This window comes from Scyliorhinus torazame, chromosome 17, assembly GCF_047496885.1.
Source record: "Scyliorhinus torazame isolate Kashiwa2021f chromosome 17, sScyTor2.1, whole genome shotgun sequence".
NCBI classification, from domain to species: domain Eukaryota; kingdom Metazoa; phylum Chordata; class Chondrichthyes; order Carcharhiniformes; family Scyliorhinidae; genus Scyliorhinus; species Scyliorhinus torazame.
This window is the reverse complement of record NC_092723.1, coordinates 167414229-167429469: the sequence shown is the minus strand read 5'-3', so window position 1 is coordinate 167429469 and position 15241 is coordinate 167414229. Positions and strand designations below refer to the sequence as shown.

At 50.2% G+C, this 15241-nt stretch overlaps 1 protein-coding gene across 2 annotated transcripts in view; it reads right to left on the bottom strand.

The window, feature by feature from the left end:
• Nucleotides 1-7812: 7812 nt before the first annotated feature.
• LOC140394383 (ras-related protein Rab-26-like) overlaps nt 7813-15241 on the bottom strand; it is a 448240-nt gene continuing 440811 nt past the window's right edge. For both annotated transcript variants that reach the window (XM_072481594.1, XM_072481592.1), the window contains exons 8-9: nt 9410-9486; nt 7813-8615 (exon numbers count right to left, since the gene is read on the bottom strand). In XM_072481594.1, the coding sequence (XP_072337695.1) occupies nt 9434-9486 (53 nt within the window). In that variant the 3' untranslated portion in view covers nt 7813-8615; nt 9410-9433. The remainder of the gene's footprint in view (nt 8616-9409; nt 9487-15241) is intronic.

Here is a 15241-nt window from a genome sequence, read left to right as displayed (position 1 = left end):
CAGACGTTTGTGCGATGGAAGAGTGAGTAAGGACTTCCGGTGGCGCCCTCGGAAGCAGGTCGGATCGCTCCCGCCAGTGATGGGCAGACGACCTGTTAAACTGACTTGCGGGACCTGCGACCTGGTAGGTTGAGGAGACTATATGGAAAAGGCTTTCTCCCCCCGGGTATGAGCAGCTGGACCAGAAGTGGCCGAGTGGAGCGGCAGGACCCCAGGCCGGGCGGCAAAACATGGCGGATGGCAGGAACTGGCCAAGGGAGTAGCAGATGGAGTTTTTAAAGAACTGTTTGGCCGAGTTTATAAGAACTGCTTCGCCGAATTGAAGAGAGACACGTTGGACCCAATGAGGGCAGGAATGGTCGAGGCGCAGGCGGTCCAGGAGAAGGCACTCGGGGAGGTAGAGGGGAAGCTCTCCAGCCAGGCGGACACGGTGACGGAGCTGGAGCACTAGGTGGAAGAGCTGAACGCCCGCCAGAGGAGTTGCTGCTCACACTGAGCGGCGCAGGAAACCGATAACAGCAGCACCCGGGGGGGGGGGGGTTAGAGCCATGTTAGTTTAGTTGAACACGTAGGACATGGCAAACCGAGTTGATAGGGGAAATGTTTTGTTAACATGTTTATTCTTTCCCACTGTGTTAAGGCCCTTTGCATAGACCCTGTGATCTCTGGATATGTTACAAATTTGTTTTAAATAAAAAATTATATTTGGAAGAGCGAGTAGGCTGGGAGGGAGGTGTCTTTGATTATGCTGCCCGCTTTCCTCAGTGGGAGGTGTGGATGGAGTCAATGGTTGGGAGACAGGTTTGTGAGATGGACTTGGCTGTGTTCATGATTGAAGTTTCTTGCCAACGCCGGCATCTCCACATCAAAGTTTCTTGTGGTCTTAGGCTGAGCAGTTGCCATACCAGGCTGTGATGCAGCCAGGTAGGATACTTTCCCATGCCGAATTTCCTGTTTCCTGAGGAAGTATAGGCACTTTTCTTGGTGGTAGCGTTGACGTGGGTGGACTAGGAAAGACTTTTGCAGATATGTATCCCAAGGAATTTGAAACTGTTAACCATCTCCATCTCGCCCCTGTTAATGCTGACAAGGGTGTGTGTGTACAGTACTTTGCCTCCTGAAGTCAATGATCAGCTCTTTAGTTTGGCTGGCATTACAAAAGAACAAAGAACAAAGAAATGTACAGCACAGGAACAGGCCCTCCAAGCCCGTGCCGACCATACTGCCCGACTAAACTACAATCTTCTACACTTCCTGGGTCCGTATCCTTCTATTCCCATCCTATTCATATATTTGTCAAGATGCCCCTTAAATGTCCCTATCGTCCCTGCCTCCACTACCTCCTCCGGTAGTGAGTTCCAGGCACCCACTACCCTCTGCGTAAAAAAACTTGCCTCGTACATCTACTCTAAACTTTGCCCCTCTCACCTTAAACCTATGCCCCCTAGTAATTGACCCCTCTACCCTGGGGAAAAGCCTCTGACTATCCACTCTGTCTATGCCCCTCATAATTTTGTATACCTCTATCAGGTCTCCCCTCAACCTCCTTCGTTCCAGTGAGAACAAACCGAGTTTATTCAATCGCTCCTCATAGCTTATGCCCTCCATACCAGGCAACATTCTGGTAAATCTCTTCTGCACCCTCTCTAAAGCCTCCACATCCTTCTGGTAGTGTGGCGACCAGAATTGAACACTATACTCCAAGTGTGGCCTAACTAAGGTTCTATACAGCTGCAACATGACTTGCCAATTCTTATACTCAATGCCCCGGCCAATGAAGGCAAGCATGCCGTATGCCTTCTTGACTACCTTCTCCACCTGTGTAGCCCCTTTCAGTGATCTGTGGACCTGTACTCCAAGATCTCTTTGACTTTCAATACTCTTGAGGGTTCTACCATTCACTGTATATTCCCTACCTGCATTAGCCCTTCCAAAATGCATTACCTCACATTTGTCCAGGTTAAACTCCATCTGCCATCTCTCCGCCCAAGTCTCCAGACAATCTAAATCCTGCTGTATCCTCAGACAGTCCTCATCGCTATCCGCAATTCCACCAACCTTTGTGTCGTCTGCAAACTTACTAATCAGACCAGTTACATTTTCCTCCAAATCATTTATATATACTACAAAGAGCAAAGGTCCCAGCACTGATCCCTGTGGAACACCACTGGTCACAGCCCTCCAATTAGAAAAGCATCCCTCCATTGCTACCCTCTGCCTTCTATGGCCTAGCCAGTTCTGTATCCACCTTGCCAGTTCACCCCTGATCCCGTGTGACTTCACCTTTTGTACTAGTCTACCATGAGGGACCTTGTCAAAGGCCTTACTGAAGTCCATATAGACAACATCTACTGCCCTACCTGCATCAATCATCTTAGTGACCTCCTCGAAAAACTCGATCAAGTTAGTGAGACACGACCTCCCCTTCACAAAACCGTGCTGCCTCTCACTAATACGTCCATTTGCTTCCAAATGGGAGTAGATCCTGTCTCGAAGAATTCTCTCCAGTAATTTCCCTACCACTGAAGTAAGGCTCACCGGCCTGTAGTTCCCGGGATTATCCCTGCCACCCTTCTTAAACAGAGGAACAACATTGGCTATTCTCCAGTCCTCCGGGACATCCCCTGAAGACAGCGAGGATCCAAAGATTTCTGTCAAGGCCTCAGCAATTTCCTCTCCAGCCTCCTTCAGTATTCTGGGGTAGATCCCATCCGGCCCTGGGGACTTATCTACCTTAATATTTTTTAAGACACCCAACACCTCGTCTTTTTGGATCACAATGTGACCCAGGCTATCTACACCCCCTTCTCCAGACTCAACATCTACCAATTCCTTCTCTTTGGTGAATACAAATGCAAAGTATTCATTTAGTACCTCGCCCATTTCCTCTGGCTCCACACATAGATTCCCTTGCCTATCCTTCAGTGGGCCAACCCTTTCCCTGGCTACCCTCTTGCTTTTTATGTAAGTGTAAAAAGCCTTGGGATTTTCCTTAACCCTATTTGCCAATGACTTTTCATGACCCCTTCTAGCCCTCCTGACTCCCTGCTTAAGTTCCTTCCTACTTTCCTTATATGCCACACAGGCTTCTTCTGTTCCCAGCCTTTTAGCCCTGACAAATGCCTCCTTTTTCTTTTTGACGAGGCCTACAATATCATTCGTCATCCAAGGTTCCCGAAAATTGCCGTATTTGTCTTTCTTCCTCACAGGAACATGCCTGTCCTGTATTCCTATCAACTGACACTTGAAAGCCTCCCACATGTCAGATGTTGATTTGCCCTCAAACATCCGCCCCCAATCTATGCTCTTCAGTTCCCGCCTAATATTGTTATAATTAGCCTTCCCCCAATTTAGCACATTCATCCTCGGACCACTCTTATCCTTGTCCACCAGTACTTTAAAACTTACTGAATTGTGGTCACTGTTACCGAAATGCTCCCCTACTGAAACATCTACCACCTGGCCGGGCTCATTCCTCAATACCAGGTCCAGTACCGCCTCTTCCCTAGTTGGACTGTTTACATATTGTTTTAAGAAGCCCTCCTGGATGCTCCTTACAAACTCTGCCCCGTCTAAGCCCCTGGCACTAAGTGAGTCCCAGTCAATATTGGGGAAGTTGAAGTCTCCCATCACCACAACCCTGTTGTTTTTACTCTTTTCCAAAATCTGTCTACCTATCTGCTCCTCTATCTCCCGCTGGCTGTTGGGAGGCCTGTAGTATACCCCCAACATTGTGACTGCACCCTTCTTATTCCTGATCTCTACCCATATAGCCTCACTGCCCTCTGAGGTGTCCTCTCGCTGTATAGCTGTGATACTCTCCTGAACAAGTAGCGCAACTCCGCCTCCCCTTTTACATCCCCCTCTATCCCGCCTGAAACATCTAAATCCTGGAACGTTTAGCTGCCAATCCTGCCCTTCCCTCAACCAGGTCTCTGTAATGGCAACAACATCATAGTTCCAAGTACTAATCCAAGCTCTAAGTTCATCTGCCTTACCCGTAATGCTCCTTGCATTAAAACATATGCACTTCAGGCCACCAGACCCGCTGTGTTCAGCAATTTCTCCCCGTCTGCTCTGCCTCAGAGCCACACTGTCCATATTCCCTAGTTCTCCCTCAACGCTCTCACCTTCTGACCTATTGCTCCCGTGCCCACCCCCCTGCCATACTAGTTTAAACCCTCCCGTGTGACACTAGCAAATCTCGCGGCCAGGATCTCATTGTGGGAGAGATAGTTGTCACTGCACCACGCCACTAGGTTCTCAATCTCCCTCCTGTATTCTAACTCGTTATTTGAGATCCAGCCCACTGGTCGTATTGTCAGCAAACATGGGGTTGGAACTAAATTTTACCATGCAGTAGTGTGTGTACAGGGAGTATAGTAGGGGCTAAGTACGCAGCCTTGTGGTATTGAGGACTTGTGGAGGAGGTGTTATTGTTTATTCTTACTGATTGTGGTCTGGAAAGTCAATCCAGTTGCAGAGTGAGGAGCCAACTCCTAGGTTTTGGAGCTTGGCTGGGATTGTGGTGTTTAAGGCGGAGCTGTAGTCAATAAATCGGAGTCTGAAGTGGGAGTCCTTTGTTATCGAGATGCTGTAGGGGTGAGTGTAGGGCCAGGCAGGTATGAAGGCGTTCTGGGAGGATGGAGGTGATGTGCTTCATAACCAACCTCGTGAAACACTTCATTATAACTGAAGTCAGGGCCACCAGATGGTAATCATTGAGGCATGTTGTCAGGTTTTTGGCATCGGTATGATGATGGTCTTCTTGATGTAGGTGGGGAGCAGAGTAGGGACAGGTTAAAGATGTCTGCGAACACGTCTGCCAGCTGGTCCACGCAGGCTCTGAGTGTACTTCATCTGCAAGTGCCTAATAATTTTTAACACATAAAATCGACAGCAGAGGGCACTCTAACTCCATATTTTTTACATTGAATCCTGAATCAGCTTCCAATGTCCAATTGCTAACAAGTGAATTAGATGGTTGAAATGTACTTGGAGCATCAGCAAATGCATTTTTATCCAGCAAGAACTTTACAACTAAAATGTCTATTTCACTGAATAGATAGAGGTTATCGCCAGTGCAGAAAGAGGACATTTGGCCCATCAAGTCTGCACCGACCCTCTGAAAGAATGCCCTACCTGGGTTCACAATCGCACCTAACCTGCATGTCTTTGGACAGTAAGAGGCTATTTAGCACAGCCAATCCACCTAACCTGCATCTTTGTACTTACACGAGGTGAAACAATTACAGAAAACAAACCATTGACACTATGCAACTGATTTTAAAAGCCAAGGCCAATATGAGGGCTTCAGCACGAGTCCCAGTAAAGTCTTAGGTTGCTTGTGTTAGAGTTCTGAGGTACCATGGCCTGACGCAGCAAGGAGCAAAGGAGTTTGATAAATAGTTTGGCACTGAAGCAATGAGGAGGTGCCCTGGCCAAATAGGGATATTTACAATGGAGCAAAGGTGATGTGTCAGGGTATTGAAGATATCGAAGGGAATAGATAAACTTGTACATTATTCTGGTTCAATATTAACACAAACACCTAGGCAAGTAGCTGCTGTACGTACATAAGGCTGGAGAACGCAGGCTAATTGACCACTGGGCACAAAACAGCGAAAGCCAACCCTGTAGGGACTTGGGTGCCCAAGCATGTACTCTTCTAGTGGAATTACTGGATACTGATCCACGCTAAAACTTCTCACGAGCCTGTATTTGGGTATATCAATAAGTGAACCAAACTCAATACAGGCCGCCTTCCAGCACAAGGCAACCACGCTTTTAAATGCTGTACACGGGACTGACGCAGCACTGAACACTCAGCAATTCTCTAGATATTTGCCTCCTGATTTTGACTTGCCCTGCGAGGTATTTCCAGCTGATTCCAATACCTATGCTGAAGCTGACCTAACCCTGACTCCTAATGGCAGTCCTCGTCGTTTTGCTTGGAAAGAGGACTGCAGCATCACAGCCAACATTTGGTAGGCTGTGAGTAGTGCTCCAGAGGCACATAGATAAGCAAAAGGGCTACAGCTCATCAACCAACGGCTGGGATGGGAGGACAGGCCATTAGTCGGGGTGTCAGACCAGCCAGAGTTGCAGATGAGGGCGGGGTCAGATGTCTTCACCTCGGTGATCGATCGCAGGTGGGTCCTGTTGGGGTGGAGGTCACAGCGTCCTTCTCCCCCCCCCACCACCTTGGTGCGGCTGGGGGATCTAATAGAGTTCCTGTAGTTGGAGAAGGTGAAATTTGCTCTTGAGAGGGCCGGATGAGGGGTTAGAAACCGAAGGAGGCCTTTTGAGCCTGTTCCACCATTCATTATGAACAAGACTGAAGATCAAGTTTGATACCCTGATCCCGCCTCTTTCCCCCCCCTCCCCATATCCCTTTACCCCCAAAAACCATATCTAATTCCTTCTTGAAATTACACAATGTTTTGGCCTCAACTACTTTCTGTCTTAGTGAATTCCACAGATTCACCACTCTGGGGGAAGAAATTTCTCCTCGCCCCAGTCCTAAAAGGTTAATGCCTTATCTTCAAATAATGACCCCTAGTTCTGGGGGGCGATTTTCCGAGGCCGCGCCGGTTGTGAGAATCGCCGGCCACGCCATTATATCGCGTGACGCCGTCTCGCCATTCTCCCAACCGGCGAGGATGGCCCCGTCGAGTTCTGTGCCGCGCCAGCCGGAGAATCGCCTGAGAAACTCAACGGCGATTCTCCGGCCTCGATGGGCCGAGCGGATGCACCGACACGACAGGTTCCCGCCGGTGCCGTCCACACCTGGTCGCTGCCAGCGAGAACTGTGCGGGAAAGCTGGGGGGGGGGTTCCTTACACCGGGGGACCTCCGGTGGGGCCTGGCCCGCGATCGATGCCCACCAATTGGCGGGCCGACCCCTCTAAAGGAGGACCTCCTTTCCTCCGCCGCCCAGCAAGATCCATCCACCATCCTCTTGCGGGGCGGCCTCGGAGGACGGCAACCGTGCATGCGCGGGTGACTTCATTTATGCGACGCCGGCCGCGTCATTTACGCGGTGCCAAGGCCCAGTGCGCATAAAATACGCGACCCAGCTCCTAGCCCCCCCAGGGACGGGAGAATAGGGGGCTGGGAGCGGGCTCTGACGCCGGAGTGAGACACTCCGGTTTTCATCCGGCGTCGGGACTTTGTCTCCCTTTGGGAGAATCGCGCCCCTGGTCTGCCCCACCATTGGGAACATTCTTTTTGATTCTAATCCTGTTAGAATTTCATACGTTTTTATGAGATCCCCTCTCACGCTTCGAAATTCCAATTATTATAATCCTAACCGACTTAGCCTGTCCTCTTATGACAGTCCCGCCTGGTAAACCTTTGCTGCACTGCTTTCATAGTAGATAAGGACACCAAAACTGCACACATTACTCCAGTTGTGGCCTCACTAATGCCCTATACAATTGGGTTTGTTTGTTACACTTTGGAGATCTGGTTGCCATCAAAGGGGGGTGAGAGGTGGTGTTGTGATTATGTTTATTTGTTGTTAAAACGTTGAAAATTTAAATTAAAATATTTTTTAAAAAACAATGAGATTGCTAGATATTTGGGCATTAAGGGAACCGAGGAAAGCAGGGGGTGAATGTAAAAGATCAGTCAGGCTCTTTTGAATGGCGGATCAGGCACAGCCGGCAAAAACGCCTACTCCTATTATTTAACACCACAGTTCTGCATTCGGTGGCCACTTGATGCAGATGTTACAAACTTTCAGCCAATGCTGCAGTTCCTCACGAAAACAGAAAAAAAATGTAAAGAGAATGAAAATCAACCATGGGGGTAATTTTCAAGTTTTTACTTTCTGCAAAAGCATATGTTACACAATGATTAACAACAGGCCCATCGATAATTTCCACCGTCACTTTTCTCACTCGCTACGGAGTGTGGTTTCTTGGAAAACATTTTATTTTACAGATGTTGCGACTATTTATTAAAATTCTAATATCAAGTCTGACAATTGCGCATTAAAGTAGTTGTTTTTAAAAATAGTTTACAGTATTTCAGCAAGATGCAGAAAGTGGGGTCAAATTGCCTTTCCTCTGCAACTGGCATCGTGATTTATTTTCGCACGTGTGGTTTCTCTTCTGTTCCCCAAATGAAATTAAAATTTGGCTCTGTAAAGGAGTTAAAAATAGACACAGCATACAATCACGGACATCAATGTACATTCATTTAATATCCTACAGGACCAGGTTTGTTTTTCTATTGATACAAACTGAGAGTCAGCAAAAGCAGATTTAGATTATGTAAACAATCAAGTGTAGTACTTTCGATCCTGATTTAACACCATTTATATCCCATCCACCTCCCCAAATGAGCTCAAGATCTTATCGGCTGATAAACACTCGTCGATGTACAGACAACAAGTACAGACATGCAGGAACTTCACACAAAAGATGGCAGAACCACGAGACGAACTGTCCTGGCTGTTTAACACCAATCAGTCTTGTACAAATGTATCGGCAGAAAGAATGCGCCGGTTACGAACTGCAGCAACCCGTGCCTTTCATTTCCGAATTCACATAGTCGTGGAGCTTGAACTTGGGGTCGTTTGGTGATTTCATCGACCTGTGTTTCAGTTCTCTGTAACACACAGGGCAGTAACAGTCAGGAAGGTGGAGCTGTATTAGGTTAGGCTGATCTTGCACCAAGAGCTGGGGCAGTGCAGTGGACGAGCACACACTGACCATACGCCCCCATGATCTAGATTCTGATCCCGTGCAGAAACGCTCGGCAGGTCAGGCTGCATCTATGGAGAGAGCAACGCTCGATGGTTCAGGACTGGAAAAAGTTACAAGTTACTTGCTACGGTTCCGAGTAAACACAAACTCTGCTCTCTCTCTCTCTCTCTCTCTTCGTACGCTGCCTGACTTGTGGAGTAGTCCCAGCATTTTCTGTTTATAATTTTGGGTTTCCTGCATCCAATCTAATGATGCTAGAAATATTCAGTTCTGAACAAGAGTCATATTGGACTCGAAATGTTAACTTTAGGTTTCCCTCTGCCAGACCTGCTGAGATTTTCCGGGACTTTATGTTTTTATTTTAAATTATAAATGTATATTGACTACCTTACCCCAGTAATACTGCTCCTTGTCAATTGTATATCAGTGTTATACCTACAAATGTACACAAAGCTGACAAAATAAATTCCTACTTAAGGTCATCAATCCTCAACTTTGTTTCCGGTGATGTCTTCAGTAATGGATCATTCTGTTCTCATTCGACTAATCCTCGTTTGCCTTTTCAAATCGCAGGTTAATTTTTGTCATTTTTAAATTTTACCTCGGGGATACGAAGATCGGGAGATACCTGGATGAAAATTGGTTGTTACAATAATCCTCACTGATGTTTGCCAATGCAGGGAGTGCGTCACTTACTTTGCAATAGCCATGAATGCCAGCTCAACATTTAGGCCCGTTTTGGCACTTGTTTCCATAAAGGGCACCCCGTATTCCTGGAAGAAGATAAAGGCAGATTAGGCAGGTCCACAGGAAAACAAGTTTCAGCCTCACTACCAGGGCAGGAAATTGGCTGAGTGAGTCGCAATTCCAGTTTTGGAACCTGGCAGATTTCAATCCATTGGTATCAAATGGCCAACCGATCCACTCTGCCCAATCACCCCCATTTCCCAGTATTGTAAAATAGCACCGTGTCCATAGTCTTAAAATAAATGATGCTTTCAGTCACACCCCTGCATTTAAAAAAGTGAAGTAACTGGCATATTAAAATCTAGGGACAGACTAAATCTGCCCTTAAATCATCGTAATTTCATTTTTAAAAAAAATATATATTTTTATTAAGAATTTTTCAATAACAATATTTTCCATCTTACAAACAAACCCCCTCCCCCGTAACAAAGAAAAGAAAAATAACTCACGTGGCAAGACATGAACGTGGCAAGTCAATAAAATACAGAGCTTTGTACATTGGATTCTTCCCGTACATGTCAGTTTCGGGATCATTCATGTGCTTTCTTGCTCATATTCCCCCCAAAGGAACCCCCCTTCCCCCCCACAAACGATCTCTCCCCCACCCCCCCTGGGTTGCTGCTGCTGCTGTCCGACCTTCATCTAACGCTCCGCGAGTTGGTCTAGGAACGGTTGCCACCGCCTGTAGAACCCCTGCGCAGACCCTCTCAAGACAAACTATCCTTTCCAACTTGATAAACCCAGCCATATCATTTATCCAGGCCGCCACGCTGGGGGGCTTTGCCTCCTTCCACATTAGCAAGATTCCTCGCCGGGCTACTGGGGACGCAAAGGCCAGAATACCGGCCTCTTTCGTCTCCTGCACTCCCGGCTCGTCCACTACTCCAAATAGTGCTCGCCCCCAGCTTGGCTTGACTCGGACTTTCACCACCTGAGATACTATTCCCGCCACTCCCCTCCAGAACCCCTCCAGTGCCGGGCATGACCAAAACATATGGACATGGTTTGCCGGACTTCCTGAGCACCTCCAACATCTGTCCTCCACCACAAAGAACCTACTCAGCCTCGCCCCCGTCATGTGCGCTCTATGAACCACCTTAAATTGTATCAGGCTAAGCCTGGCACACGAAGAAGAGGAATGAACCCTACTTAGGGCATAAGCCCATAGCCCCTCCTCAATCTCCTCCCCTAGTTCCTCTTCCCATTTACCCTTCAGCTCCTCTACCAAAGCCTCCCCTCTTCTTTTATCTCCTGGTATATCGCCGACACCTTGCCCTCTCCGACCCATACGCCCAAAATCACCCTATCTTGAATCCCCTGTGCCGGGAGTAGCGGAAATTCCCTCACCTGCCGCCTCACAAACGCCCTCACTTGCATGTACCTGAAAGCGTTTCCCGGGGGTAGCCCAAACTTCTCCTCCAGCGCCCCTAAGCTCGCAAACATCCCATCAATGAACAGTTCCCCCATTCTTCTAATCCCTGCTCTATGCCAGCTCTGAAAGCCCCCCGTCCATCCTTCCTGGGACAAACCGATGGTTGTCTCTGATCGGGGACCACACCGAGGCTCTCGTCGCACCCCTGTGCCGTCTCCACTGCCCCCAGATCTTTAGCGTTGCCGCCACCACCGGGCTCGTGGTATACCTTGTCGGCGAGAGCGGCAGCGGTGCCGTCACCAGCGCCCCCAGGCTCGTTCCTTTGCAGGACGCCATCTCCAACCTCTTCCACACCGCCCCCTCTCCATCGATCACCCACTTACGTATCATTGCCACGTTGGCTGCCCAATAATTAACCACCCAGATTTGGCAATGCCAACCCTCCTCTATCTCTGCTGCACTCCAAGAACCCCCTCCTTACCCGCGGGGTCTTGCTCGCCCACACAAATCCCGTAATGCTCCTGCTTACCCTCTTGAAAAAGGCCTTAGTGATCACAATTGGGAGGCATTGAAATACAAAAAGAAATCTCGGGAGGACCACCATTTTAACCGACTGTACCCTACCCGCCAGCAAGAGTGGCAACGTGTCCCACCTTTTAAAATCCTCCTCCATCTGTTTCACCAATCGCGTCAAATTGAGTTTGTGCAGTGCCCCCCAGCTCCTAGCTACCTGAATCCCCAAATATCGAAAGCTCCTTTCCGCCCTCCTCAACGGTAGGTCGTCTATCCCTCTTCCCTGGTCCCCCGGATGGATCACAAAGAGCTCACCCTTTCCCATATTGAGCTTATAGCCCGAAAAGTCTCCAAACTCTCGTAAGATCTGCATTACCTCAACCATCCCCTCCACTGGATCCGTCACATACAGCAACAGGTCGTCTGCATACAGCGACACTCAATGTTCCTCTCCCCCTCGAACCACCCCCTTCCATTTCCCCGACTCCCGTAACGCCATGGCCAAAGGTTCAATTGCTAATGCGAACAGCAGAGGGGACAGGGGGCACCCCTGCCTTGTCCCTCAATGCAGCCGGAAATACTCCGACCTCCGCCAGTTCGTGACCACACTCGCCACCGGGGCTTTATACAGGAGCTTAACCCAACTAATAAACCCTCCCCCGAACCCAAACCTCCTCAACACTTCTCAGAGATACTCCCACTCTACCCGATCAAAAGCTTTCTCCGCGTCAATGGCTGTCACTATCTCCGCTTCTCCCTCCACCGATGGCATCATTATCACATTTAGGAGCCTTCGCACATTAGTATTTAACTGCCTACCCTTTACCAATCCCGTCTGGTCCTCATGAATCACCCCCGGAACACAGTCCTCAATCCTCATGGCCAACATTTTTGCCAGCAACTTAGCATCTACATTAAGGAGCGAGATCGGTCTATATGACCCACATTGCAGTGGGTCCTTATCCCGCTTTAAGATCAAAGAGATCGTCGCCTCCGACATTGTCGGGGGCAGGGTCCCCCCCTCCCTTGATTCATTGAAGGTCTTTACCAGCAACGGGGCTAACAGGTCTACATACTTCCTGTAAAACTCCACCGGGAACCCATCCGGCCCCGGGGCCTTCCCTGCCTGCATGCTCCCCAGTCCTTTAACCAGCTCCTCCACCCCAATTGGCGCCCCCAGACCAGCCACCTCCTGCACCTCCACCCTTGGGAACCTCACCTGATCCAAGAATCGCCGCATCCCCTCTTTTCCCCCTGGGGGCTGGGACCTATACAGTTCCTCGTAAAAGGCCTTAACAGCCTCATTCACTTTCCCTGCACTCCGCACCGTAGTTCCCCTGCCATCTTTGACTCCACCTTTTTCCCTCGTTGCCATCCTCTTACGGAGCTGGTGTGCCAGCATCCGGCTCGCCTTCTCCCCATATTCATATATCGCCCCCTGTGCCTTCCTCCACTGTGCCTCTGCCTTCCCTGTGGTCAACAGGTCGAACTCCGTCTGGAGACTTTGTCTCTCCCTGAGTAGGCCCTCATCCGGAGCCTCTGCATAGCTCCTGTCCACCTTGAAAATCTCCCCCACTAACCTCTCCCTTTCCCTGCCCTCTCTCTTCACCCTGTGAGCCCTAATGGAGATTAACTCTCCCCTGACCACCGCATTCAGCGCCTCCCATACTACTCCCACCTGCACCTCCCCGTTGTCGTTAGCCTCCAGATATCTTTCAATACACCCCCGCACCCTCCTGCACACTTCCTCGTCTGCCAACAGTCCCACATCCAACCTCCACAACGGGCGTTGGTCCCTCTCCTCCCCCAGCTCCAGCTCCACCCAGTGCGGGGCATGGTCTGAAATGGCTATGGCCGAATACTCCGTTCCCTCCGCCCTCGGGATCAGTGCCCTGCCCAAAACAAAAAATCTATCCGGGAGTAGGCCTTATGTACATGGGAGAAAAAAGAAAATTCTCTGGCCAAAGGTCTGGCAAATCTCCACGGATCTACTCCCCCCATCTGATCCATAAACCCCCTAAGCACCTTGGCCGCAGCCGGCCTCCTCCCCGTCCTAGATCTGGAACGATCCAATGCTGGGTCCAGCACCGTGTTAAAATCCCCACCCATTATCAAGCTCCCTACCTCCAGGTCCGGAATACGCCCCAACATCCGTTTCATGAATCCAGCATCATCCCAGTTCGGAGCATATACATTCACCAGTACCACCTCCGTCCCCTGCAACCTACCACTCACCATCACGTATCGGCCTCCCTTGTCCGCTACTATGTTCTTGGGCTCAAATGACACCCGCTTTCCCTCCAGTATTGCCACCCCTCTATTCTTCGCATCCAGCCCTGAATGGAACACCTGTCCCACCCATCCCTCCCTTAACCTGACCTGATCTGCCACCTTCAGATGTGTCTCCTGAAGCATGACCACGTCTGCCTTCAGTCCCTTTAAGTGCGCGAACACTCGGACCCTCTTAACCGGCCCATTTAGGCCTCTCACATTCCACGTTATCAGCCGGATTGGGGGGGTTAACGCCCCCCCCCCCCCCCCCCCCCCCCCCCCGCCATCTCCTATCTTAGGCCAGTCCCGTGCTCGCGCCTCCCACACCCTCCAGTCGCCCAGGCGGGGAACCCCCGCCCCGACCACCTCTTTTTTTCAGTTCCCCCTCGGACAGTGCAGCAGCACCCCTAGATTCTCCCCTTCTCCCCACCCCCCCCCCCACCCCGCTAGATCCACATCTAGCACTTTTGCTCCCCCCATATTACTTCCGTGAGTCAGCTGACCCCTGCTGACCCCGGCTTCCCCCGCCTTCCCGTTGATCTTCCCCGTGTGGGAGTCTCTCCTCCTCACCTTCCTCCATCCCCTCGCCCTTTTTTGGCGCGGGGAAAAAGCCCGCGCTTTCCTGAACCAGCCCCGCCCCCTGTGGCGCAGCTCCTCTTGCGGCCATCATCCCAGTTTCCTCATCCCTGAGTCTCGCCTCCCTCCAGGACCGACGCCCACATTCCCCATCATCATCATTTTGTCTACAGACAGGAAAAAAGGAAATTTTAGGAATTTTAACCAGAACTCTACCCACATCCCCATCCATCATCCCACCCACAAAATATTCTTTACCCATATTTACAACCCCATATACAACCACATCCCCTCAGTTCGAGTCCAGTTTTCCCATCTGTATAAAGGTCCAAGCCTCTTCTGGCGTTTCAAAATAATGGTGTCGGTCCTGATAAGTGACCCACAGTCGCTCAGGCTGCAGCATGCCGAACCTGACTCTTTTTCTATGCAGCACCGCCTTGGCCCGGTTGAATCCAGCTCTCCTCTTTGCCACCTCCGCGCTCCAATCCTGGTAAACTCTGATCACCGCATTCTCCCATCTGCTGCTCCGCACCTTCTTGGCCCATCTCAGCACACTTTCTTTATCCACGAAGCGATGGAAACTTGCCACTATCGCCCTTGGCGGCTCATCTGCCATGGGTCTCCTCGCCAGGACCCGGTGAGCCCCTTCCAGCTCCAGGGGGGTCGGAGAAGCCTCCGCACCCATCAGCGAATGGAGCATCGTGCTCACATACGCCCCAGCATCAGCTCCCTCCACTCCTTCAGGAAGACCCAGAATCCGGAGGTTCTTCCTCCTTGACCTGTTCTCCAGGACCTCCATTCTCTCGGCCCACCTCCTGTGCACCGCCTCGTGCGCCTCCATTTTTACCGCCAGGCCCTGGATATCGTCCTCATTGGTGTTCACCTTATCGTTCACCTCACGAAGCTCCACCGCCTGGGTCTCCTTCAGCCCCTCGATCGCCAACAGCATCGGCGCCAGCACCTCCTTTTTCAGCTCCTCCACACATCTCATGAAGAACTCCTGCTGGTCTGGCCCCCACGCTGCTTGCACTCCGCCCTCTGCCATCTTG